Source organism: Dermochelys coriacea, chromosome 3 (assembly GCF_009764565.3).
Source record: "Dermochelys coriacea isolate rDerCor1 chromosome 3, rDerCor1.pri.v4, whole genome shotgun sequence".
Lineage (NCBI taxonomy): Eukaryota > Metazoa > Chordata > Testudines > Dermochelyidae > Dermochelys > Dermochelys coriacea.
In genome coordinates this window covers 12,468,963-12,496,875 of record NC_050070.1, presented here as the reverse complement: position 1 = coordinate 12,496,875, position 27,913 = coordinate 12,468,963, and the positions used below count along the sequence as shown (strand labels likewise).

Sequence of the window (27,913 nt, the reverse complement as noted above, 5' to 3'; positions counted from 1 at the left end):
GAGGTTTACTTCTGCAGCCTATTGTTTCAGACAACAGATATAAGTTGCGATGGAAGAGGAACGTCGGATTTGCTGTCTGTCCCCCATTTCCAATTATAGATGGATCATTACAGACAGAGAAGTACTGAGAATCCAGACATCTGCTCTTCACATGAATGCACTCACCTCCTAGAGAACAGCCTGCCATCATGCTCTGGAAACTGGTTGAAAATGTCAAGTATGAAGATATCTATGAGGTGAGTATATAATATGCATGTGTGTGAGAGATATGTATGCAGTATATAAATATACATCTACATGTTTATATGTACGTTTATTCAATACATATATAGATAGGTGCATACATATGGAGAGCTATATAGATAACACACATATACGTTCAGGAAACCCAGAATAAATGTTCATATGCTTCTTTATTTGCTTTTTTTTCTATTCAGTTTTTTTTTTTAAAAGCGGTTTGATGAGATTTAAAATATCAGCGAAACGATCTGGGGGTTGGGATAAGGCAACTTAAAGGCAAAAGTTTGATTTTTAAATCTCCAATTAAACATAATTCTATTAATCGCGGACAAATGTCAAGAAAAAAAGTTTAAGAAAGGAAACACAATCTTGTAATCCTATGCTTTGATACATTTGTGGGTTTTGTTTTGGTTTTTTTTTCCCTATTTTCAGCTCCAATCTTAGAGCAACCTGAGGTTTTTGTTTTTCTTATTGTGCCTTCCTTATAAGATACATCTGTGTGATTTTTTTATAAATACACTGAAATATATATATACATCAGTATCTATACACACATAGACACATATATAGTCAGAGGTAGCTACATAGAAATAGAGAACAGTGAAAGTTGTATGGATTATTCAGAAGGCTTTGATTTTTGAGGCTCAAAAGCAAAAATGTAAAACATTTGCTAATTTTCTACTGCTTCATGACCTGGATTTTTTTTTAAAAGTATGCTCAGTCCATTTGGTTCTTTTAAGTTAAACAGCGACTACATTTTCGCAGAAAGGAAAAAGACGTGTAAGGAAAAGCCGTCTGTATTGTCCCGCTCGCTTTTTTTAATTTTTTTTTTATTATTATTTTGGGAGTGAGGTTGCTTTGCAAATGTGAGCAGCACTTTTGCTAAGGAGATTTTAAGAAGGGCCCCCCCTTCAATTTCAGTACAGTGGAGTTTGTTGCGATAACAGAACTTGTTCCAAACGGCAGGATATGGTGCCGATTGATTGTTTTAGCAGTAAAGTCTGTATGGAGTGTGTTTGTCCAAAAAAAGGAACCCTGTTCCCTGCAGTCTGTGGAGCGGATACCATGTCATGGGCTGGCTGGTCAAAAGTCGTAGCCTTTAAGGATTTAATTCTGGAAGTGAGTTAATATTTAATCCAGAGATCTGAAGGGGAGAGAAAGAAAGAAAGAAAGAAAGAAAGAAAGAAAGAAAGAAAGAAAGAAAGAAAGAAAGAAAGAAAGAAAGAAAGAAAGAAAGATCACTTGAAGGGACATGTTAATCTGTAGGAAGTGTTTCTGTGTGTGTATATAAATCTCCCCTCTGTTTTTTCCACCAAATGCATCCGATGAAGTGAGCTGTAGCTCACGAAAGCTTATGCTCTAATAAATTTGTTAGTGTCTAAGGTGCCACAAGTACTCCTTTTCTTTTTATAAAATGAAGTGATCGAGATAAAATGTACAAAGGTTATCAAAGTGCCTCATGCCTGAGAGTAAAACCGTAGTGAATACGATTCCGTGTGCGCTCTTTAAGCAGTCCTATGATCCTGGCGGGGAGCTGTCTTCCCGTTAGAAGGAATGTCTCAACTCTCAAAAGCTCCCGTCAGGCTAATTATCAACTGAACGCTCGCAAAATCCAGCATATGCAGAATTAGTATCAGCGCGGGCACAGCTCTGTCCCCTTCGAACAGCCCCCCCCCCATCCCACTCCTGCTTTTCCTTAAGCAAATAGTGATCAAGTGGAAAGCCATGATCTGCCCTTCACAATAACAGCCATCCAGAGGTAGATATGTCTCTGGACTCTTTTTTCTTTTCTTCCAGAGGACACTATTAAGGCTCTTTGCCTGCTTTAAATTTTATTCATACTTGTAGGTATATTTTATCTTGCATGCAGGGGATTTAGCAGTGGGGTGCATTTTGTTTGTGTTTTGTCTTGAAACATGATATACTCTGAGTTTGTGATGCTTGGGAAGCGATTCTGTAATGCCTAGAGTTAACAAAAAATATCCAACCTACTACTTTCCCTAGGAATCGTATAATAGATAGATAGATAGATAGATAGATAGATAGATAGATAGATAGATAGATAGATAGATAGATAGATAGATAGATAGATAATTGAAACTTTCCAGGGTTTATTTTAAATCTCTCTCTCTCTCTCTCTCTCTCTCTGCCTCTCTGATTTATAGTTAATAGTATGGTCTAAAAAACCCCTATGTACTTAAATGGATGTGTTCTTAAAACAAAAGTGGGAGAGGAACTTGCTCTGGGAAGTGTGGGTCTCTTTAGGAGGGAACGTAAGTTGAACTTTAACAGAAATGGCAGGCAGGCCAGTTGAACGGGTTCCTGAAACATCAAAAGGGTTTTTATATCGCCCCTGGCTTTGCCTTAGAAACTATAAATTTAGTATCCTTTAAAATTCATTGAATAAATTTTACATCTGGGTGAAAACTGGGCGCATTTTTGGCATATTTAGGGGGCAAATTAGCACGGAGAATTAAATGGAACCCGACTTAACACTGATTTATTTGTACGTTTGAGATATTTTGCTTTTACAAATAAATGCGATCTACAACATTCAGTCAAAGTCCTTAATTGCCGCTGTAAATAAACACATTATAGAGGCTGAATAGTTTATATATTTATTTTTGAAGAGAGGATCAGGAAAGCTCTCCCCTCCCCCGTTATAAGTTTACAACTATATATAATATGAACAAAAGCACCAAAGGCAATCAGATACTCCTATTTGGATGCATAATTAAATGTAAAAGAAGGAAATATGATTTTTTTTCTCTTAGCCTCTAGCATTGCTCCATAGCACTTCCTTGCTCCAAACCAGCAGTGTCTAGTTTACACTTCTTTCTCTGCCTGAGTTAATTGAAGTTATGTCTTTTCCTTGCTAAACTTCCCCCCCCCGCGACCTTCTCCCTCTCTCCCCCAACTCGGCTTCTGCCAGCCCCCCTCGTCTGATTACATCTAGTAATTCTCCACTGAATGAACGTCATTTACAATGGTAGGGGAGCTCTCGAGCTGGCTGCAAGCTTCACGCTCCATTTGGTCCTGCATTCTCCCTTTAAAGTAGTCGTGTAATATTAATAGTCATGAATATCAATTATTATGAGGCGGCGTAGGGGAGGACAGGGAGGAAGGGGCATCGGAGCAGTCTCAGCCTAGCCTTGGGTTGAAGAGGATTGCATCTGGAAGCTCAAAGGGAAATAAATAAATAAAAAATAAATAAATAAAACCAGAGAGGGAGGGGGGGCCATAGATGTCTACATAGGTTTCCAATCTCTATCTCTTTTTTTTGCGGGGGGGTCTCACTGGCTAATTTTTTTATGATGATTTTTGATGGCTAGACTTGGAAATACCTCAAGCTGTTCTCCTGTGTCCAACACGTCCCTTTGCCGAGCTCCTTGATATTTTTCTCCTATTATTACTATTATTATTATCAGCACCACTCTTTTATTTGTAGCTGTTACAAGACTTTTTTTTATTTCCAGATGTTAGTCCACACCTATTCCGCCATGGTGAGTTTGGATCCATGTTGTACCAGAATTGCATGTTCTCTCTCTCTTTCTCTCTCTCTCTCGCTCTCGCTCCCTCTCCCCCCCTCTCTCTCTCTTGAACGCCTTTGGCTTGGTAATTTAGCACAATAATTGGAGGAGGCTTGCAGCTGCTTCTCCTTTTTGCATTGTGTGTTCTTGGTTTGAGCTGGGGGGAAGAGGAAAACTTTTTTTTTTTTTTTTTTTTTTTTTTTTTTTGCCATCGCTGGTGGGGATTTGGACACCACTTTGTGGACTAGATGTTTTCTTGTTTACTTTAGCCTTGCAGCCTCAGCTAGGATGGAATTGGACAAAACTCCTCTCCCACACTTTCTGTGAAGACTTTCACATCCCCCCCCCCTACACACAGCAAGACTTTTAATTACTATTTTAATGTCCCCATCACCCCCCACCCTTTGGAGTATAATAATATTTGAAAGGGATAAAATACATTCGAAGTTGCTGCAGAAATCACAGTGGCTGGATTTGTTCAGGACGGATGTTTAACGTTTTTTATATATGTATTTATTTTTTTAAAAAATCCCAGAGGGCTACTTTACATAAAGCCACATTTTAAATTTAGTTTCACCTTCTCCTCGTCCTCCAACTATGGCAACATTTCTTCTGACCTTCCCAGGCAGAATGCGTGGGTGATTTTTTTTTTTTAACCAGAGTTTAGTGGTGACGGGGAGTGATTAGATGTTTGAAAACTTTATACGCTGTAGTTTGGAGGGGTGCTAGGCAGCCAGAGAATAGATCAAAGCCCCACAAACTGCACATACACAGAGTACACCACTCCGACATTTTAAATTATTACATTTTAGTATATTTCTCTCCCACCTCCCCCTTCTCGCCTATTCTTGGAAACTTACATGATCAGGAGAGGGAAATGCTGGAATATTTCGATTTAAGGGGTCAGTTTAAATGCATATATTATTTTATCTTGCGGTGAGTGATTTGTTTTTCATTTCCTCTTTTTTTTTCTTTCCTTTATATATATATATATATATATATATATATATATATATATATATATATATTCCTTTCCCATTTTTGTTTTTAGGACCGGCATGATGGAGTCCCCAGCCACAGCTCCAGATTGTCCCAGCTGGGCTCTGTCTCCCAGGGACCCTATTCCAGCGCCCCGCCGTTGTCTCACACCCCGTCCTCGGATTTCCAGCCGCCTTACTTCCCACCCCCCTACCAGCCTCTTCCTTACCACCAAAGCCAGGACCCGTACTCCCATGTCAATGACCCTTACTCCCTAAACCCCTTGCATCAACCCCAGCAGCACCCTTGGGGACAAAGGCAGAGGCAAGAGGTGGGATCAGAAGCCGGCTCACTGCTGCCACAGCCTCGGGCCGCCTTGCCTCAGCTCTCGGGACTGGACCCCAGGCGGGACTACCACTCAGTGAGGCGGCCTGATGTTCTCCTTCACTCGGCACACCATGGCCTGGATTCCGGCATGGGAGACAGCCTTTCTCTGCATGGCATCGGACACCCAGGAATGGAGGACGTGCAGGTAAGGCGTTCCTGCTCATTCCTACTGCCAGGGAGCCTGAAGAAGTCTTAGCAGCTGGCAGACACATAGTCAACAATGATCAATTATGAATCATAGCAATTAGACAACGGAAGGACCTCCCCCCTGCCTCTTCAGTGTCGTTCCCTACTTATATTTTTCTTTAAAATAATCTTTCTTTCTTTCTTTCTTTCTTTCTTTCTTTCTTTCTTTCTTTCTTTCTTTCTTTCTTTCTTTCTCACACTCACCTCACAATTTACATTAACAAGATGAAAGCTACAATAATGAAGAAAGAAAGAAAGAAAGAAAGAAAGAAAGAAAGAAAGAAAGAAAGAAAGAAAGAAAGAAAGAAAGAAAGAAAGGCGTTTCTGAATCATCTAGGCATTTTGAAAAGGGATAAAGTTTATGGAAGCTTTTCTTATTTCAGATATTAAGCCATGTGAAATATGGGTCTCCCAACCAGCTCTTTGCAGTTTGGGGATTTCAGTGAGATCTTTCAGAATAACAAATTTAAAAAATTACTACCAGTTAGGAAAAAAACAAAACCAAAGCCCCCTGTGTATAGGATCAAGGATATATAAAAGGATTGCACCGGGCACTGTTTTTAAATAGTGTGTGTGTATTCTCTTTCCATCTATCTATATCAATAACATATATAATTGTTCTGTTCCATCCTTTGGGAAACAATGGAGTTTCATGGGCCTTGAGGTACAATATTTCCTCGCTCTCTCACTCCCCAGCCAAAGTCATCACGGGCTATTTCCTTAAAACAAAACCCCCATAACAATTTCACTCAGAATGGCTCGGTTCAGATCTTACTAGCGCAGAGCTCCCATAGTAGGTGGATGCATGATTTTCGGCCCACATTTTACACGAGGGTTGATGGTTGCTGGTGTTGTTGTTTTTCCTGCTTTTTTGTTGCCGTTGCGGATATTTAAAAGTCTTGATCGGATTTTTAAAAATAGCAAGGGAGGGATCTGCAAAAAGGAGAATAAAGAACTCACTAAAATGAAATGCCTCACTAAAATAAATGGGCTTCCACCCAGTTCACCATAAAAGTACCAAACAAGCATGAGGAGTAATTGGTTTATTAGACAGAAGACCTATTATTGTCCAGCTTTAAAAATGCAAGCCTGCTGAAAATATAATCCACGGAAGGGGAGAATTGCAAATTTGATTTGCTCGGGTGTCACTTTAAAGACTCGCACGCCCCTGTACCCTTGTGCGTTCGTGTTTGCGATGATCATAGAAAAGGCTTTCCTTGGTATTTGTTTACTGCTCTCTCTGAACTCGATGGCAGTCGGAGCATCTGATTGCACGGATTTAAAACTGTATTTGTAAGACCTATGCGGACTCCCTGAGCTATATGAACAGGCTTTATGGGGCTCATCCTACATTCCTTATTCAGGCAAAACTGGCAATGGGGGTGTTCCCTGAGTAAGGACAACAGAATAGGATCCCTTATCTCTCTATATCTAGTACCAAAAAGGTGTAGAAAATATGAGTGCATTGTCATTTACAACGCCAAAAGAAAACGACATAATTAGCTGGTACACTCGTTGTGCTTCTATTATAGATAGATAGAGAATGGATACAGTTATTCCCATTCAAGCATTTTTTTTAAAGCTAAAGGAATCCTTCTATTAAGCTTCTCTGCTGATTCAATAAGGCTCAAAGTACTGAATAAAAATAAGGGGCATGTCGCATGGTCATTTTCTAAACAACATAATATATCCATAGCCAACAGTATGGAGGAGCTAGTTTAGCTTGTGTTGTAGCTGAATTACTCATCCAAATAGCTAAAGGGGCTTTGCAGACAGGGTATTTTCGTGCAGGAATCTATCTTTGGAATTCTGTGCATAATGTGTATACAGGATAGTGCACTGGAAGAATGAGGCAGGTACTTAAAGATTTTTAAAGGTTGGATCTCAAACTGAAAAAAAAATATTCCAAGACATAATTTATGAAGATGAAAGTGCTCGTCGGCAAATTAGTATAAATAGGCACAGAGGGGGTGATGGGATTGTATTTATTGACAGGCATTTTCTATTATTTTCCATCTGTGATTGCGAGCCAGGTTAAGTGGGCGGTTTTCTTAATATGTGATTCTTAATATGGACTTTTTTCTAGGATAGGTAAAAAAAAATGCTATTTAGCTGATAAATACACCTACTTTCTATGCCTTATGGGGAAAAAAAAGTTTCCTTGAGGCATATTTTTCAGGGGGGGTTACTCACAAAGTTTTACTTTTTGAGTAAAGTTTTTTTTTCTTACACCATCTGATTAAATAAATTTCATAAATTTGTGTTTGGTTGGCAGAGGGAGAGAGAGAGAAAATGAGGATATGATGTAAACCCAAGTCCAGGCCATGTGTAATCCGTTGTCCAGGAACATAATTAAGTGGTTGTAACATAGGGTTCTATTATTGTAAGCACACTGCTGTCCTTTGCGACGAATGAGGTTTACAATCTGCAATTTACAACCGACAAATATGCACAGAGAAAAAAAGTATCTTCACATTGAAAACAAATATGCCTCCCGTAGTAGAAAAAATAAATTAAAATAGCCATTGCAGTTTCATCCTTATTCCTCATTGATTAGGGGATCAGCACCTTTTGTACCTGATGGGAACTCATTCATTATTATAGCCAAAGCTACAGGAAAGAAATGCAACCAACCCTCCCTCCCCCCACCCCCACAGACAGACAGACACACACGCATATACATCCAGAGTTTGCAAAATAAATGACAAACTCTGTGGGTTGTATTTCAGTTATTTTATAGCTGCTGGGTAAGGAGATGATGTTTAAGACGGGTGAGTGCTATCAAGTTTATTTGCAAAAATACATCTCCAGATTTGCTAAATTTATGCTGGAAACTCATCATCTCCCCCATTACAATCTCTACTCCTTCCCTTCCTCCACTCCCGCCCCCCCCCCCCCAGCCCCAATCCCGGCCTGTGTATGCAAGCTAGGGACACTGAAAGTTAAGTTGCACCAAAACACCCGAGTCTCTTATAAAGTAACCCCTGGTATCACTTTTAACTAAAGAAGTCTAGTAATTAAAAGTCTGAGTTGTTTTTCCACGTTTCCGCATGCAGTCCTAATTAAATCTTTACGATCCTCTCTGTGACTATTAACTGCCAGCATGCTGCGCGAATATCCTGTACAAAAACCCAGCAGGGGGGCGTAATTAGATAGAAAATCAGACAAGAGTCTTCTCATTAACTGCAACAACTAACCCACGTTGCTGATGAAGCGAGTGGCGTGCATACACATACATATAGGTATGACATAGCTAGGCAATATCGAGATAAGGTGAGGTTAAAGAAAGAAAGAAAGATGGCGCTTAATATTTGCCTCCATTTTTATAGCATCATGTTGCAAAATGATGCTCTCCATCAGGCTGCACAATTTGTCCATCTTCCTCTGTCTCGTTGAAGACAGTAGAAGCTGCTAAAGGAGAGAGAGAAAAAAGGAAGGACCTTCTAATTGTATTTGATATTTTCCCCGATTATTTTCTGTGATACCCTGTAGGTATGTGGCCTATTGATTAAGGGGGAGTTAAAAAAAAGACAAAAGGAACCTGGGCGGAAGGGGGGTGTAATTAGGAGGCTGGAGGGAAAGGAATCCAAGGAAATATTGTTTATTGTTCCATCACACTTTGGATGTGCTGTTGGAAATATAATTTTCTCCTAACTCATAACCCACCTTAGATGGGGTCTCCTGAGAATAGAAGGATATTTACATAAGCTCTTGATTATGATAAACTAAGACACTACTTGGAAAGATAAAGTTAGAATAAGAGGAGAATTCTATGACTTAAAGGTGTTTAATGTGTCTTTGGGAAAAAAAAACCAAACCAAACCCCAAACCATCTATCTATCTGTCTCTCTGTCTATTTATCTATCCGTACACCCATCATCTATCTATCTAGCTACACCCGCAGTTTAGAACTGACCACAAAACTGAACCACTTATTGAAATCTATTAGAAATGGTTCTTTAGTCACCTCTATTCTCTCCGATGGTTGTTGTTGCTCATTGAGGAGGGATTCTGTATCAGACCATTTATATTAAGAAATAATATCTAACATTTGCCCCTGCTACAGTGTAACCATCTTTGTTTGTTTTCCTGCTAAAGAAGTTAATGCCATAATAACAGGTGTGCTTCTAACCAGGGTGAAAGTAGACAGGTTGAGGAGAGAGATTGAGTGACTTTTCTAGGCAATCGATTTAATAGCTCTTATATTTTGTCTCTGTGTAATTCCCTTCCCCCCAGCTCTCTCTCTCTCGCACACACACACACGCACGCACACACACACTTCTAACTTGTAACCAAACCGTGCGAGCTGTTAATCTGTATTTGTTCCCTATACTATGTGGGTGTTGCACTCCACTCTGAATTGCTCAAACTTTAATTACAAGTCTATAATGTAAACCTTCCTATATAAAAAGTAAATGGCCCTTGAGTTATCAAGATGCAGCAGGGTCAAAACATAATCCTAATAATAATAAAAAAACGAAGTTGTCCTTAATCGTGGTCATTTAGATACTAGATCTTGGAGATGTTACCAAATTGCCAAATTTTCAAAGAAAGAAATATAAAGCTTTATTGAATGCAAAAAAGACTATGTATTATCTATGTTTTATAAGATAACAAAAACACTATTGCACCCCATATGCTTCACACCTCCTTTTTATTATAAGACCATATAATTTGGAACAATTTCATTTCCATGTCGATTTGGGGGAATAATAACAATAATACTAATAAACCTTTCTTCCCCCAGTGAATTAATATAAATGGAAATAACCGAAACTCCAGTTTGGAATGACATGATTTATGTACGCCATTCTTTAATATCCAGTCAATTTGAATAGTGATGTTTTTATATTCACAGTCAGTTGAAGATGCCAATAACAGCGGTATGAACTTATTGGACCAGTCTGTCATTAAAAAAGGTATGGATTATTCCAACAAGCTTGACAAACTTATACTGTGTAGTAATGTCTTCCTGATATGATTTTACTTTGAGGCAATTAGTTTACCCGGAAAACAAACACGCGTGATAGATAGGTAGATAGGTAGATAGATAGATGGAAAGAGGAGCTAAAAGGAACGAGTATTTTCTTGCCTAGGAATTAGATAATTATATTTTATCTTAAATATTTCTTTTAATTGTTGCCAACTGATTTAAAATAAGTAACCAGCCAACAAGTTTTGAATTTGCCAACAATTCCTATTTTGATATTGGTGTAAAATGGCAACACATATTATAAAATAGTTTTCACGGATATACCTTAACTTTTCACCTCTAGTAGTTCTTGATCTGCACTGTGTGACTCTTAAGAATTGTCTGATTCCATGTGTGGCTTTTATGCGTTTTCCAATCGTGCCAAATGTGAGGGGGTGGGTGAGAAACACATGCTTATGGAAATACAACCTTCCCCTCCAACATGCTCATTTGAAAAATCATTCTGCATATGCATATATGATTTAGTGTAACTGCAGAACCACCCCATACTGGTAAAGGGAATGTGATATTAACAAATGTTTGCAATCTCTCGTACAGCTGTAAGCAAAATAATTAACTAATTAAACTAATTAAATGTAATTACAATAACTCATTTTGGGCGTGTTGCAGCTGCTTAATTTTTTTACATTTCTCTGACAGTCACTCGAAGATGCAGGGCTATTAGTATGGGTTATGCTGATAGACATTAAACAGCTCTCACACTGCACATTTAGGGACAGCTATCTTTAATTATCCAAGGAATTTCTATTTCTAGATTCAGTTTTAAATACTAGAGCTGACGCTTAGCAATGCTGGCCCTTATGTTTAGTAGCAACAGCACTTATCTTCAGTGGTTTATTCTTCATCTAATGCACATGAAACCCATACTTTAATAGGGATGAGTTTCTAGAATATTAAGAAAAGAACGTAAGGGTGTTGATGGAATAAGAATTCAAGGCAGGGTGAGGTATTTCAATCGTTTGTTTCCTTTAAAAATGTAATTATGTCAATTCGAGCAATCATAACTTTGGAGACGGGTGGACGAAAACCTGAAACTCTTTTGACAACATAATTTATGACTGGTGGTGGAAGAACGTAGGGTTTTGTGGGAACCAGCGAATTGTCTTGCTTTGAGAAAAAGAACTGCTCTGAGCTTTTCAGTTCACATGGATTATCAGCCTGTGTGTGTGTGTAGGTGTGTAACATATCGGTTTGCGAATGTCTGCTCTCGCTATATCTATCTATCTCTCGCTCGCTCGCTCATACGCAATGTTTTCTCTTGGGTGTTCTCGATTAATTGGTGGTTGATTTGTGGCTGAGAGCCTTCTTTTTAACGTTGATCTGCCCTCGTATTTTCCTTGCCTCATAAGCACGTTTTGCATTTTGTGCTGTGCAGAACACTATCATGTATTGTATGTGACCCCCTTCGTCAAGACAGGCCTTTTTTATTTATTTATTTATTTTCAAGTGAAAAGGGTAGCAGGAACATTTGGTGTCAATACCCAGTGATTGTAGCTGTAAAGGCAGTCAGTGTCAAGCACTTAAGCACGTCTAATGATACTTACAATTATATTACATATATGGAGAAAGAGGGAGAGATCAGAAGATGCTGATAATTCTAGGGTGTATGTGAACTTGTGCACACATCTGAACCCACAGGTGTATGCTTAACCTTAGTCTATATCAGAAGACACTTAGCGTGATAACATCTCTATTTAAAAGTATAAATACATACTTTTAAAATCATATCAGTAAAAAGATACCGACATTTTCTCGGAGAGAAGACATAGGGATGTTATTTTCCCCCCTTAGAATTAATGCTGTGCTTTATTGAGCTTTTAGTGTAATTTTGTGAGTTAAGTTTTTCTTTGAACACTGGTAGAGGGGAAGAGACACATGGGGTCATATCTGTGGCTGACGATATTGGATCAGACCGATAGAAGGTGCAAAATGGAAAGGGTTCAGTGTGAGTTTTGCTGTGGTCCAACACTTTGCAGCCATAGGAATGTACTTTGAAATAAAAATAAGTTATCAAAGACCCGCAGATCATTCTTGCTGGCAGATGATAGCTAGATAGATAGATAGATAGATTTTCCTCTTGACTATTACCAGTAAAGTACACTTGATGACAAATGGAATCTGGACAGGAGGAAGGTTGAAGGATTTGCCTGTTTCAAAAGAGGTTATTTTACTGTTTAAAACGTTCTCATAAAAATGTAATGTCACAGATAGGATATAGAACTAAATTATTAACACAAATATCTCATCCATCCTCTTGGATATAAGTGCTTACTTTTTATGATCTTTGAGTGCCATGGAGGTAACGATGGTCATCTATCTATCTATCTATAGCTTCAGAAAGCTTGCCTAAAATCTGAAGAAACCCTTGTAAAAATAATATAATCATCATCATCTCGAACTGTTCAATTTATCATCCCTGTTGATCCCACACAATAGATTATACACACACACACACTCTCTCTCCTGTTATGTTTGCTATCTGGGCTTACTTGACATTTCTGAAGTAATTTAGTTAAGAGGAAATGAGTTGTTCCCAGTAGAGAGAGCAAACGAGTGGAGTGAAGGTAGCCAGCGTGATAAATGGGTCTTTCATTTGGAGATCTCCAGAGCTCGTTTAAGGCTAATTTTCTGTATTAGCCCCCTTTGAGCTATTAATGCAATAGGCAGGGACCGTGGCCCCTAGTCTCTTAGCTGCCCCATTAGAGAGCGCATTAAGCTGCCAAGCCCTACTCTACTGTGGGGGTGATGGTAGTGGTGGCGAAATAATGAAAGGTGCTTTTTAAACTCTCCTAATCTAAACTGGCAGAGGGTGGCTAATACGATTTGAAGGGGTCTGGTCAATGAGCAATCAATAAAGTAATAATGAGAAGGACGCGGCACATTAACAGTCTAAAAATCCAACGAGACATTAAAAAATCTTTCTTAACTCTTAGTTCCATTAAGATTGGCGTGGCGGAAAGGAAAGGGAGGAAGCCTAGATAAATGACTATGATGATGATCATCAAGAGTATTAATATTAGATTTATCTCAGTTTTAAGGAGTGATCCGCTACGTATTATTTGGGTTTATCCTCACTTTCCCTGACACCCAGGTTCCGGCTGAAATCAAGGGGAGGTTTTCGGTGTGTAAAGAAGGCTGTGGCAGGTCCCCTTGTCAGCTCAGCTCAGTTGTAATTTGTTTGGCACAATCTATGACAAAATAAGTTGTCCTCTTTCAAAAGCTCGCGTGCCCTGAGTCCAAAGTTCAATGTTTGTGACTTTGGGGGCATAGTCAGTGACCTTAAGAGTATCCTGATGTGTTTACTTTAAACTATTTCTATAAATGTTCTGTGTATACACACACGAGCACCAAATGCTATTTTAAACCGAATATGTCAACATAGTGCAAAGACGCTCTAAGCCCCCCCACCCCCAAGAATCACACAAAAGGAGCCTCTTCGCACTTTAAAAAAGTCACTCCCTCAATAAAAAGAAAAGGAGGACTTGGGGCACCTTAGAGACTAACAAATTTATTTGAGCATAAGCTTTTGTGAGCTACAACTCACTTCAAACAGGATAAGATCCCCCCTCCCCTCGGTTCCTGAAGTGGCTAGCAATAAATGATTAACTAAAAACCAGGCTATCTGGTTACAGCTTTTCAGGTGATCGAGTTGTTGAATCTGTTGAAATGTAACGTAAAGAATTTGCCTAGGTTTATTTATTTATTTTTGGTTCTTTTCCTGGAACACCAACTGTATTTTATTATCGCGTTTACTTTAATGGGAAACAATTTCGGGGTAATAGATTTCACTCTTAAATTAACTCCTAGCTTCAGTTGCAAGGTGTAGTAATGGAGTCGAACTCTTGCAATCAGCTCGTGAATACACGATAGATAGATAGATAGATAGATTGCTTGATTTATAAAATAAAGATCGAGTCTCAGTGTCAGGGGGTAGTATATATTATCGGGTTTCTAAGTTTACCTACAACGCCAAACCAAATCACCCACTACCGAGCCATTGACTGTTATGATGGACATAAACCTTTCTAACGAAGCCTAATTCCAAATCCAGTTAATACTTAGAGATCTGTAGACAAAAATGTTGATATTATACTTTTATTTTTTGCCCAGTGTAGATGATTAAAGATCAATATTTCTTTAAACCAGGTTTTTGTCTTGTAATATAAATGACGGTGCTGGAACAATGTTGAATACTTAAATCCCATTTATTAATTTAATTCGTGTGTGTGTGTGGGTGATGTTTTTGCATTGCCACGCAGTTGTGTAGAGCAACCCAACAGAGAAATGTAAAAAAACTAAGCCTTAATGTATGCACAGAAAATTGTAAACATGTAAAGTACTGAAAGCTTCACGCTGAGTTTTGCCATGCTCCATTTCCTTACCATTTCCTGCTGTCGTTTTAAAGCGTTCTCACTCATCTAGAGATTCCGTTTGCAGGAACAGTATGCTCATAATTACTAACAAATCAAGCGGCTACTGTTGCTCTCTCGGTTTATTGATAAGCTGAAGAGAAATGGAAGGGGAAATGACAATGGGGCCTAAAGGACCAAGAGAATCACTTTTTTCCCCCGCCCCCCAAAGATGGAGGCCAGGGGAGGTTTTGAGGGACAGTGGGAAAGGAGACACACGCAAAAGAGTTTGGGAGAAAACTATTTTGTGAAAGTGACAAGAAGATCAGCATCAATTGGACAAAGAAAAACATGAAAGAAGTAGGCAGAAACTTGTGTGTGCATGTGTTGTGTCCTTCTCTGGACAATTATTATGACACATAAAAGCAGATTGAGAAAGCACATAGATGTAGGTAAAAATACGCCAGGGAATAAAGTGGATAATTGTTTAAATAAATGCATTAGCAAACGTTTTACACATAGCCTCTAAAATCTCAACCTTATATTATCTCTGGTAATAGTTTTAATATATTTGTAAGGATAGAGATAGATAATTAATCCATTCCATGGTAAACTCACTTTTTTAGGAGTGGTAGGTAATTTAAAAAAGATAGAGTATAGATTAGACTTTCTCTGAAGACATAGCTCTGAAGCTATGAAATTGCAATAGATATGCTCTCACAGGCTTGTAAGAACCCTAAATGTGTTTAGAATTATTATATTCAAGTGATCTTGATGTATACCTAGTCCCTTTTGTACAGTTATTGTAAAGAACAATAGCAGAAGTTTGCAAAGCATAACAGGAAAGAGGACTAACTTGTTTATCAAAATAAATTTGCACGAAAAGTATATATTGAACATGTTAAAACCATATTTCAAAGGTTAACTAATGTAATAAATGCTCCAAAAAGAGCAAAGCAAATTGGGCGAGATATATTTAAACATATCATGTGTTCAGCTGTCTCTGTTGTGAGTTTAGACGAAGATCAAATTTTCTTAGGACTGTTGTCTCTTGTTTAATTTCTCAGTTCACTGGACAGTGACCTGATAAACTAGTCACTAAATATAGTACTGGAAAGGTGTAGCAAAACCTTTGTGTGTGTTTGTTGGCGTGGAGAAAATTGTAAAGTGAAATGATTTCAGTTGTTAATGGTGCTTTAAAGGATTAGTTATTTCAAAGCATGTGTATGTTCATTTATTTTCAAAAGAACTCGATTTTGTCTTGATGGGGGCACTTGAGTGACTTTGTAAAACATCTCACTGAAAAATGTAGCGCAAAGGGGAGGGGAGCGGAGAGGGTTTTTTTTTTTAAACATATACCCCTAAAGCATCTTAAAACTAAAGGATTTGACTGATCTGTGGAGTCAATGACAACATTCCTATTAATAGCAATGGAAAAACCGCATCGGGCTTCTGTCCCTCTTTAATAACCATTTTTGTGCCAATTTCAAGTTATTTGACGGGCTAGAGTTGAGAAGCTGGAAACGTCCTTTCGAAGATGTATAAATTGTCTTACTCAGAATAATACGAAATGGGAATCCGTTTCAGTTTCTGATCCCCCCACAGTAAAGCCACTCAAAATAATTTGTTTACATCCGAGACCCTATATAGTCTATTTGAGGCAATATGTATATATGAAATCTACATGCGTTTTGGGTTGTCGCTGTTACAGAGCTTTTATTGTGGGAGTCTAGCCTGGCGGTAGGAAATAATTTATAATAAAAACAGCGAAACCCTGTTTTGTCTATTGCATACATTGAGGTTATAAAATTGGCAGTTGCCCAGTTGTTAGCACTTGTTAAGGTATTAGGATCTCCTTTCTTATTGTTCAGCAGCCCCAGACGACTTAAATATCCCCCCAACTCCAATGGGTTGATTCTCCAGACATGTTGCAAATAAATAGGGTTTTATGATTTAACTGACATGTATTAGAAGTGCCTAAATAGCTGGCATATTTGTGTAGCAGAACCTGTTACTTGCAAAATTGGTTTTGCAATTGATTGACTGGCAATGCGATGTTGCAAAGGAGACTCTGCTGTACAGGGGTGTGTAATCAATTAGTCTTCTCTGTAAAATATGCCCCCTAGACTACCACCAGCACATCTAGAATTGAGGAATACACATCTATACGGGAATGAGGCCGCCGTGATTCCAAACTGAAGCAGCAGTAGCAGCTGTCAGCTCTTATTAACTCCTGCATAAACCACACCTTAAGTATGGTTTGTTATCAATTACTTGCAGAAATGAAACAACTGGGAAAACGCAGCGACGCTGCCTATAAATTAAAGTGATTGGTTGATTGATCAGAGCACTTGCTGTAAATCATAACAGTTACACACAATTATGAACAAGCTATTAAAGTTGATTTGTAAACAAAATTCATATCAGGAGGGAATTGCTTTCATTTTTAGTTTAGCAAAATAAGTGTTTGTTCCTAATTGTGTCTGTTTGGTGTTATAAGAATTAGAAAGTTATAAGTCCTTCGGTTTTTTACTCAAGCAATTTTATTTGTTTCTGAGAGAAATTAACTACTTTTTCTGGTACTAGTTAGGGGGAAAACTTTTAAAAAAATCCCCTAATATATTTTTGTTGCTGTAATCAGACGAGTTTTATTTAGAAACTGAATAGTCCCACTTTTTTCTGTTTGTTAAATAACATGCTAAATAATCCGATACCAGACTATTTTCTAATGCACGTTTTTAGGGGAAAAATAATTGTGCTAATTATGTTGCAAAAGCCTGTCTTAATAAAAGCCCCAAACAATAATAAAGTAATCCTTTCCTTGCTACATTCTGTAGTCCCTCACATAAACCAGTAACTCCGTTGACTTCATGAGATGTATTCCTACTGGTTATTATTGTTATTAGTAGAAGTATCTGGAAGAGGAGTATGAATATTCTTGTAATCCAGCAATGTGCCAGGAGCTGTCCATTACACAAGAAGATATAACGCCTGCATCACAGGGCTTACAAACAAATAATTTAGGGAGAAATACACTTAAAATACATTAATAATATACATAGTTTTTGTTTTTAAATTGTCAAACCAATATACATCAGCTGTACTCCACTGCACCTCTACCTATCCATTATCACCCATCCAGGTCAATTTCCTGTAGACTCAAGGCAACGGTGACTCTTATTGGTGTAGCTACTAGGAAATTCTGGGCCTATGAATTCACTTTTCTGCATCCGATGAAGTGAGCTGTAGCTCAGGAAAGCTTATGCTCAAATAAATTTGTTAGTCTCTAAGGTGCCACAAGTACTCCTTTTCTTTTTGTGAATACAGACTAACAAGGCTACTACTCTGAAACTTTTCTTCAGCTATGCTATGGATGTCAGACTAGCCAGTCTGGTCAGTTTGTACTCTTATGTGTCATCATGTTCTGTACCTTCACTCACCCCTTCTTTCTCTCCCCAGTTCCGGTTCCTCCCAAATCTGTTACTTCTCTGATGATGAATAAAGATGGCTTCCTGGGTGGAATGTCAGTCAATACCGGAGAGGTGTTTTGCTCAGTACCTGGCCGCTTGTCCTTGCTCAGTTCCACTTCGAAGTATAAAGTAACTGTGGGAGAAGTTCAAAGACGCCTCTCGCCTCCAGAGTGTCTGAATGCATCCCTCCTAGGAGGAGTACTTAGAAGGTAAGGGCTTGCAGCAAATGTGGGTATTTACTTAGACACATACATAGACTAAGCATTTTGTCTAAAGTCTATGCTATGGTAAAGGCATTTGCAAATATGTGTTGTTCTTATTTTGTAGTTGTGTGTGTAGAACTCAAGGCAAGGCCAAAAATAAGCAACAACATAAAAAAATGGAAATTAATGCATAAAGTTATGTTAGTGTACAAGACTGTGAGAAGGCAGCTCATAATAAGGTCAATAAGGGATCGATCTCTCTCACACACACACATTTTCTTCCCAACTCTTTCTCTCTCAAAATACATATATTCATCTACCCAAATATACATTTTAGAGGAAGGCTTCTATTTAAATAAAAGGTCTTCCCTATGAATACAGGAGTATAGGTAAGAAAGCTCAGCTATTATGATTTTTGCCTGTAAAAGAAGCAGAGATTTAAAACAAAGAAACACTATTTTTATTTATTTATTTATTTATTTAAGTTAGGAAGTTTTAAGAAGTTTACAAATCCTTGCCAATTAAATATCAGAAACAAAGCATTCATTACAAAAGCTAACTTTTGTTTAAAGAGACATTATGCAAGAATATAGTCATCAGATGTTTCTATTTAAAAGAGTGAGCATCCTTACACCTACAATATATCCTTTCTTGTGAGTTTATTGATTTAGTGACATCTTTGTATCCACATACTTACATACTTAAGGGACCAGACATGTCTATTAAATGCTAATATTTTAAAAAATGGACCCATGTGTGATGGGGTTTTTTTTCAGGTGAATGTACTTTGTCTGATATTGACCAAAAGGTCACCAAATATTTAAGTATCTATTTGTCCTCTACCTAATTTGCTGGTACATAATTGGTGTGTTAATTTTTTCATAAAACAGCCTCCCATAGTTTTTGAACCATTCTCTAAGATTGGACTATTTTTTTTCTAAAGAGAAGCTACCAATAGTCCAGCATCTACCAGCAGATGAGAGATTATTAATTCTTCATTTCCTTTTGTGTGTGACCATTACCACTGGGCAGCCCTTGAAGGACTACCAAAGGATTATTTGGTGATAAATATCCACCAATTTGTCATATTTAGTTACAGGTTTTATCCCGATACTTTCTAATGACTGGACATGTCCACCATAGATGCATAAAATCTCCACTCTAACCACAATTGCTCTAACATTTATCCCCATTTTACATACATATTCACACTAGATAGATATGTTCTTTAAGGTACTGTTTCAGTGCTACCTCACACTAGTCAGATTAATGTTAATACACACACACAACTGTGTGTGTGTGTGTATTAACAAATTTACCTGACTGGTGTGAGGTAGCACTGAAACAGTACCTTAAAGAACATTTCTTTTGTTGTAATAGACACTGAGGTTGCTGGTCCTCCTTCCCATAGCAAATCCCATTCCTCTGTGGTAATTTTCTGCCCATGTCCTTCTCCCAGAGTGTCATATGTGGACATATTGATAGGAAAGAAGAAGCCAGATTTTTTGCTTACAGATGAGAATCTGCCTGTGCATTGTAATAGAAAGTGGAGCAAAGAGAACATCTGCAAGAGAGATTTCAAATAAAAAATATAACTAGTAAGGTTAAACACATACACCATTATCGAGCCTCATTGATTTCTGGAGAAGACCCAGGACCCAAACAGGGTCTATGCTGACTTCACTTTGTATCTTGAGTCTACTTTTTAGAGAAGCTTTTGATTAAATATCTGTATTTCAGACCATGTGAAATATAGATGGCTGCTCTCTTGCAACCTTGCCATTGGTTCCTATCTTCTTTGGCACAAAATACTGAGACACCAGAAGCTAGGTAGAGAGACCTTCTCAATAGGATTTGACTTCCTTTCATATTCTTTGTATACAGTTAAAAAAGCTGTTAGCGATAAAAGATCGGGTGAAATCCTGGCGTGCTGAGGTCAATGGAGCCAGTATTTCACCCCGGATTTAAAACCATTTATACAAAACTATACCTGGCCCTAACAATAACTCTGCATTTCCCATGTATATTACAGTCTTCCTTTTAATGTCCCTATCAATAATCTGCTATATATATTCCATTAGGTACTCTTATCACTAATTATTCATGTTCCATATATCATAGTTCAACATTTCCTGTATAATATCTATTGAATTCTTCAATTTCCCGTATGTTTTCCATGCTTCTTCTAGGTACGCCCTATCAGTTCATCCAATACTCCTGTCTTTCCACCTAGATATACAGTCTTATCCTAATACACCTTCGTCTTATGCTGTAGGAACCAATTCGGTTTCTTCCGTAACAGCAGTTTATACAGAACTTATTTCATTCTATTAATTTGTTTTCTATAAATTAAAGGGGGAGGGGGAGCCTAGTCAAATTTAAGCAAACCTCAGCAAACTGTACCAGCAAGCACGCACACAATGTGCTAACCTCAAGTTACAACCCCTTCAAGCTCCAGTGGTCTTTAGATTGCACAGTCTAAAAGTTTGTTTCAGGGACATTCCGAGGTTAATCAGAATGTTAATTTCTTTGCAATTCCAGAGCCAAATCGAAAAATGGGGGGAGATCGTTGAGAGAGAGGCTAGAAAAAATCGGTTTGAATTTACCAGCCGGCAGGCGTAAGGCCGCAAATGTCACTTTACTCACCTCCCTGGTGGAAGGTAAGCGGTGAATTGCAAGCTCTCTTCACGCTATTGGTTGCTCCAAACTTTTTTAGGTTTGGGAGTTTGACATTTTGCAAAGTTTCATAGATTAAGTGGAAATCGTTGCAGCGGTGGCATTAAGATCTGTTTAACATGCATAATACTGGGTGAAATTAAGACTTTAAGGACCCCATTTAAGTCACGCTGAAGTCACTGATCAAACTCCCATTAACTCCAATGGGTGTCTTGAATTCAGGTTTGCCTCAGTGAGATCTGCAGAATCAAACTTTCTCTGCCGTTATCCAAGTATTCACATTCCCTACTCTGAATAATGGTCTAGTCTGTGCTGGGTCCAGGACTTCAACTAATTCATTACTTCCAACCTTAATTATGACAGATGCACATTACAATACGGCCATTGAACGAAAATAATAAAGAACTTTTTTTTTATTTCAGCAAAGGAAAGAAGTTATTACAAATTAACAGTTATAAGTACAGTTTACCTGAGGGTGAAAGTTTAACAAAGAAACAAACGAGCCCTTTCTTTAAGAAGAAGGGGAAGGGGGGAAGAAAGAAACAAAAGGGGGGGGGAAAGAAATACTTAAGTTATACCTCCTCTTAAATGAACAAACGCTATCCCGTACTTGACGTGAAATGTGGAATCCACAGACTCTGGTTTGTTTTTTGAGAAATACTATATTTATTCTGGGGCAAATTGGTTCTTCAGAAATTATAACTAACAATTATGTGGATATAACTATGAATTATATGTATTTATAATATACATACACAAAGAGGCGATTAACATTCAATATGTACAATAACACACTATGTCGAATCTCATGCATGTGCAGATAGACTTGTACTATGTATGAACTTACATTCTTCTGATTTAATTACAAATGCAATACATAATTATACACTCATGTGAAATCAAAATCAAGACAATATTCGTTCTAGTTATAAGTATTGTTTCCATTTTGACGATATATATATATATATATAGTACATTACATGAAAATGCCTATCAAACTATGAATGCATAGTTAGACACTATATATAAACATTTACAGTGTAAGAAAATACATTGGTGGTCTGATATCATATTCATATGTATTAATTAATACATAATTTCAAACACGCACCCAAGCACACCCCATACCTATATCTATGCAGTGTGTGTGTGTGTGTGTGTAAAACTATGCATTCACATGAATAGCAAAATCAGAACTTCTTAAAAGTTGACACATAGCACAAATGTATGTGGAGTTCTATATATAAATATAATATAAAACTATACAACGTTTATATCATTATATATTATCTTACTGACCTCTGATTTACTTAGGAAATCTTTTAAGGTAAATTGTTGATTTATTTCTCATATAGGAGGTTGCACCTGCTCTAGATTTATCTTGTTTTTTGACAATAGGATTTTTTTTCTTCTTAAATAATGTTGCCTATAGCATAAATGTTTCACTCATCTCCGGCCAGGATTAACAAAAAGCAGTGAGGATGGTGTCTCTGCACATAATTTAGTGTGTGTGTGTGGGGGGGGGAGGGGAAATAACCGTCAGTTGAAATTCTAGCATTTGGCGGGCAGTGTGATTAATCTTTTTGGTGTTTATTGAGAAGGGTTTTTGTTTTTTTTTTTACATGACGTTTTAAAGTAAGTCCTGATCGTTAAAAATAATGTGGTACTAGAATTATTAGACATAGCTGGTTTGCGTGTAAGAAGTCTTCCTCGTGGTCCTGCAGGCGGTGCTTTAAAGAGTTTAATGCTTGATTCTAGAGGGGTTGAGCTGTAATCTGATGGGATCCCCCTAGAGTCTGTTCTCCTCCCCCCCCTTTCTTCAGCTACTGTGTCGTCTTCTTGTGGTAGAAAGTACATCAGTAGGAGTTTGATGACATGAACCTCTGGAGGGTAGAAACCTGAAACCAGGCAGGCAGAGGAAATGCCAATTAGAATTATAGTTAGAATAATTATTATTTTTCATATGAAAGGTCCCCGTTCATTGGGATTTTTTGTGTGGGGGGGTAGGGTGCTGGTAGAATGGGTAGCTACTGTTGCATTGTGATCAGACTTATGCAAAACTGCACTTTCCAGTGGATACAATGCACTTGGCTGCTTTGTTTTCCAGATGTGGCTATACTAAGGTGTATGTGTGTAACACACACACACACACACACACACACACACACACACACACACACTATGATATTCTGTGGTAGAGCTTTTGGGACACTTTTCTGGTATATGAAAATACAAACCTATTCTGCACATTTAAAGTCCGGGTCCATTTACCTATCAGGACGTCTCTTTTGTTTTCACACACTTGAAAGTCTAGTTTATCTATGTATGGATAACACACTTTTTCTCTGCATGTGGGACTAGAACCGCCACCAGTGTAAATCGCCAAACTCAACTGAAGTCAATAGAGCTAAAACAATGTATGCCATGTGAAGACTCCTTCAGCCAAAAACTAGGGAGGTGCTCTGCTGAAAGACACTGATACAAGAATAATGGAACCGCCTTTGTCATTGAATTCAGTTGGGGTTGCGCCTCTCCAGTGCCAAACTGAGCTGATCTTCTCAAAGTGTGACTAGCACCACCAGCAATAACGTGTTTCAGTGTATTCCAGCGGGCTCCGTTGAACCATTTTCTGGTCAGCCTCCTCACTAAACAACCGTGCCGGCTCGCGATGATCAAAGGCTATTCATCTCTCTTCAGGTGAAGCTGTTCACTTAGCTCGGGATTTTGGATACATCTGTGAAACGGAGTTTCCAGCCAAAGCTGTTTCCGAGTACCTGAACAGACAGCACACGGACCCCAGCGATCTCCACTCCAGGAAGAACATGCTGCTGGCTACAAAGTGAGTAGGAGCGGCCCACGCAGCCCGCTTTGCTTTCAGGGCTTTGACCTTCATTCTCCTCCGCGCAGCCCAGGCTCGCTCTCGCTCTCCAGAGGACCCCAGCAGAGCTTCCTCGAATGGGCTTTGCTCGGATCGCCCTCTCTGGAGCGCTTCTCTCTCGCTGCCATCGGCCATTGTGTGGTCGGTGTGTGGGGGAGAGGCTGTGCTCTGTGCGTGCTCCTGGCCGTGGGTCTGATTGTATGGACCTGTAACACTACGTGTCTGGGCGTTTCGTTGGTGCCGGGACTGCGTCTTTGGAGCTGTGTGCGCATGGAACACACACTGTGGCTCGACTCTTTTTCTGTCGGTGTGAGTGCGCACGTGTCCCCATGTTTGTGTAGCTTTCTCCCCCCCTCCCCTCCCCTCTTGCTCCTCCCCCACCTGTGTGGAGTCTCCGTGTTTGTTTCTTTCCTTGGGTACGAGTTTGCAGCGCTCTCTCTCTTTCCTCTTCTTTGTTTTTGTGTGTGCCTTCCTCTCTTTCTCTATTTGTGTATGTCATGCCTCTCTCTCTGTGTAGGAGTGGCTGGGCCTTGCCTCCACTCCCACTGAAGTCAAAGGAAAAACTCATCTTGACTTCAAGAGCGAGCAGCCTTATCCATCAAATACCCTGACCAAATAATTTGCAATCTCCCCTCCCCAAAATGTGCACCGTCCATCACCTGCAGACTTGAGAAATGTGCAGCTGTAGCTCCGGGGGGGGGGGGGGGGGAACCTTGTAAATCTGCCACTAGATCTAGGTCTCTGGATCTTTTGCAGGAGCTTTTCTAGTTCGTTTGATTTACTCCTGTGGTTGGCTCTCGCGCTATATGGTTTGGTGTTTTAAGGCCAGCTCAGGTTTTCGGTGGTGAACTCTCTGTGGCCCCTGTCTTAACTCTCTCGCAGGCGAGACCCAAGCTATTTAGTGCTCTAGGACGTCCCTTGCTCCGCTGACAGCAAAATTTAAAGACATATATGAAGGGGTGGAAAATCGTTTACTCAAATTTGTCCAGATGTGTGGGGTTTTTTTAAGCCTGATTGGAATTTGATTGCCCTTTTCCGCAGGGTCAAAAGATATTAATGTCCCAGAACCTGAACTGCTCTCAGACTCTGCCTTGCTCTTTGAAGCTTTAAAGGGTTTGACTCATTAGCGTTTGCTCTGCAAACTCAAAGTTTCTTCTTTTTTGCACTTTCCTAGTGGATAAGACTTTTATCTTTCCCCACTTTCTGAGCTCTTTAACCCATCGGGAATTTCAGAGGATCACAGACGAACTCTTCTCTCCTACCTCAATCTTGCTATTATTTGTGTGTGTGTGTGTGTGTGTATGGGAGGATTATCATTTCCCCTCTGGTTTCTATTTCGCCTGGGATGATGCACCTGTTTAATTGGGGGCCTCGTGGGTGGGGCGAAGGGAGGTTTAGCCATAGGAAGCCACCCAATGAAGAGGGAAGGATTCAATTTTCATCCTCCGAGGTGGCAAACGAGCTGTTACGAAGATAAACAAGCACCAAACGTCAAACCCCCTGTTTTTGAAGCGCTGCCCCCCAAAAGGTGGTTTTTGTTCTTTTCGGCCGGGCAAGAGCAGAGCAGCAACCCGTCAGCGGTATCTATTTATCGCCCCGGGCAAAGGCTGTTGCTTAGGTCTTAACCTACCTTTTGCTGCCCCAGCGAAACGGTACCTGGCGGCTCGCTCTCCCTTTTTGCTCGGGGAGCGCGCAGTTTGCACAAACAAAAGCCACTCAGGCGGTCTGAAAATAGCGAGGCAGATTCCAGGAGTGGCAGCAGATGTAGTGAGACCTGATTTTAAAAGGAACGAATCTGAGTCAGATGATCATGGGGACTCCCCCCCCCCCACCCCTCATGGTATTATATGAAATACCCCTACCCGGCACACAGAATCTGTACAATGCTGCCTGTGTGCAAGACGGCCCGGAAGCATCTAGACTAGAGACTATGACAGAATGTGTGGACGTGACAGGCCAAGATTTTCAAAAGTGATTTGGGAGTCTCAGGTTGGGGGTGATCGACTTGAGACATCCTAAAGGGGCCTGGTGTCCAGAAGGTGAGTGTTCGGGACTCTCCGAAAACAGAGGCACCCAAACTCTCTAGTCACTTTTGCAACTCTTGGCTTACATCATTGAACACTCTCCCCACCCATGGGAAGAGTTCATTCAGGATTCATGGGAAGAGAAAGACCTGACTACATTTGGCATTCAGCAATCCTACTTAGCAGTCATCTCAATAAGTCATTTACAGGCTATTGGTGGTGTTGCATTCACATGAAGGCCAGGTAGTATTCATCTCTGAGAAAATAAAATAATAATAATAATAATTAATACCAGGATCAAGCTCCAGATAGATAGATAGCAGTTTTCTTTCTTTCTATCTATCTATCTATGAGGCTTGAGTTCTGTATCCAACTTCACTACCGATTATCTGTGGTGCCTTTGTTTGAGTCTTTCATTGACTTCAGTAGGCTTTGGGCCAAGCCCTCAACCTCCTTGCACTCTAGTTCATTTATGTGTAAAATGACTATAGTACATTTTCCTAGTATGTGTGTGGTTGGGGGAAGGTGAGATGAGAGGGGCAGCTGCCTGTCTTAATGCATGTCAAACACCTTGGAAGTCTCAGGCTGTGTACAAAGTGTTAATCGAAGTGAAGTGACTCTGACTACTCTGGATTCTCTCTCTCTCTCTCTCTCTTTCCTTCTCTTTGCTACCCTTGCAGGCAACTTTGTAAAGAATTCACGGATCTCTTGGCCCAGGACAGGACGCCCATTGGCAACAGCAGGCCCAGCCCTATTTTGGAACCAGGCATTCAGAGCTGCTTGACTCACTTCAGCCTCATCACCCATGGCTTTGGGGCCCCAGCTATCTGTGCTGCCCTCACAGCCCTCCAAAACTACCTGACTGAAGCTCTCAAAGGCATGGACAAGATGTTCTTGAACAACAACACTGCTAACAGGCACACATCTGGGGAAGGACCAGGTAGTAAAACTGGAGACAAGGAAGAGAAACACAGAAAATGAAAAAAGGAGAAAAAATAAATAAATAAAAGAGAGAGAGAGAGAGAGAGAATCTTTTAAAACAAACAAAACAGTTTTAATTTTAGCTTTAAAAATATTGGATTGGGATTTGGAAGAATTATATTAGGTAGGACAAAATAATAATAATAAAAAGAAAGACAATAACTTAAGATCAGAGGCGCACAATGGAGCAAGAACAGTGGCTCAATGTCTCTTACACGGAACATTTGAAGACAACCACCAGGATTTTTCCACTTCTGTTCTCACCTTTTTTAAAATGATTTTTTGAGGGGGGGGGAATAAAATAATAATAATAAAAGGAAGAAATGAATAACTTATTGGAAGAAATCAGAGAAACGCTTTGGTGTCAGTGCTTTGGTTCTTGTTTGGGGCTCAGTTGTACAGTCTATCTTATTTTTAAATCAAACAATGTCCTGTGTCTACACTAGGGAAAATAAAACAAAACAAAATCTTCCAATAATATTATCTGGGACATTTCCACTCCTAGCATCACCACCCCTCACTCCCAACCCTGCCCTCATTTTATCTTGCTCCAGATCTATCTAGACTAGAAAATGGGCTGGTTTGGGTAGCAAAGGCTACAATATGACTTGCTAATAGAATTGTAAATGTATTAAACTGTTTCTACATTAATTACAGTGTCTACATTAATTACAGTACATTGGGTGTTTCAAGTCATGTTAGTTCAATCCAATTAACTAACTCAATTTTTAAAAGGCACCCTCTTTTCCTGGTCTAGACAGACCCTCTGTTTAGATTACCAGTGTTTACAGCTAGATATGTATAATTTGGTATTTAGCACTGATGATAAAACTGCAGTGGTTCTTAGGGTGCAAAATTTGAAAATAAGGTCCAGTAAGAGGTTAATGTTGTTTAAAACTCCTAATCTTATATTTAAGGTATCCTAATTTCCTCTAAAGGGTTTATATTCCCAACAATGCTAATGTATCTATATTTAATTTGTTCTAATAGTGTGGGTGTATTGAGAGAGAGCTAGCAA

At 39.2% G+C, this 27,913-nt stretch overlaps 1 protein-coding gene across 3 annotated transcripts; it reads left to right on the top strand.

Annotated features, from left to right (window-relative positions):
* TFAP2B (transcription factor AP-2 beta) lies at positions 1 to 27,913 on the top strand. 3 transcript variants are annotated; one of them, XM_038397742.2, is made up of 8 exons: positions 55 to 236; positions 3,717 to 3,743; positions 4,822 to 5,280; positions 10,180 to 10,240; positions 18,123 to 18,342; positions 20,878 to 20,996; positions 23,710 to 23,851; positions 26,595 to 27,913. In XM_038397742.2, exons 1-8 carry the CDS (start codon positions 156 to 158, stop codon positions 26,893 to 26,895), a joined length of 1,410 nt encoding a protein of 469 aa, XP_038253670.1. In that variant the 5' UTR covers positions 55 to 155; the 3' UTR covers positions 26,896 to 27,913. The 3 variants fall into 3 exon arrangements, with proteins under 3 accessions (XP_038253671.1, XP_038253670.1, XP_043366053.1); XM_038397743.2 differs by lacking the exon at positions 3,717 to 3,743 and having other exon boundaries at positions 1 to 236; XM_043510118.1 differs by lacking the exons at positions 55 to 236; positions 3,717 to 3,743 and adding an exon at positions 4,429 to 4,706.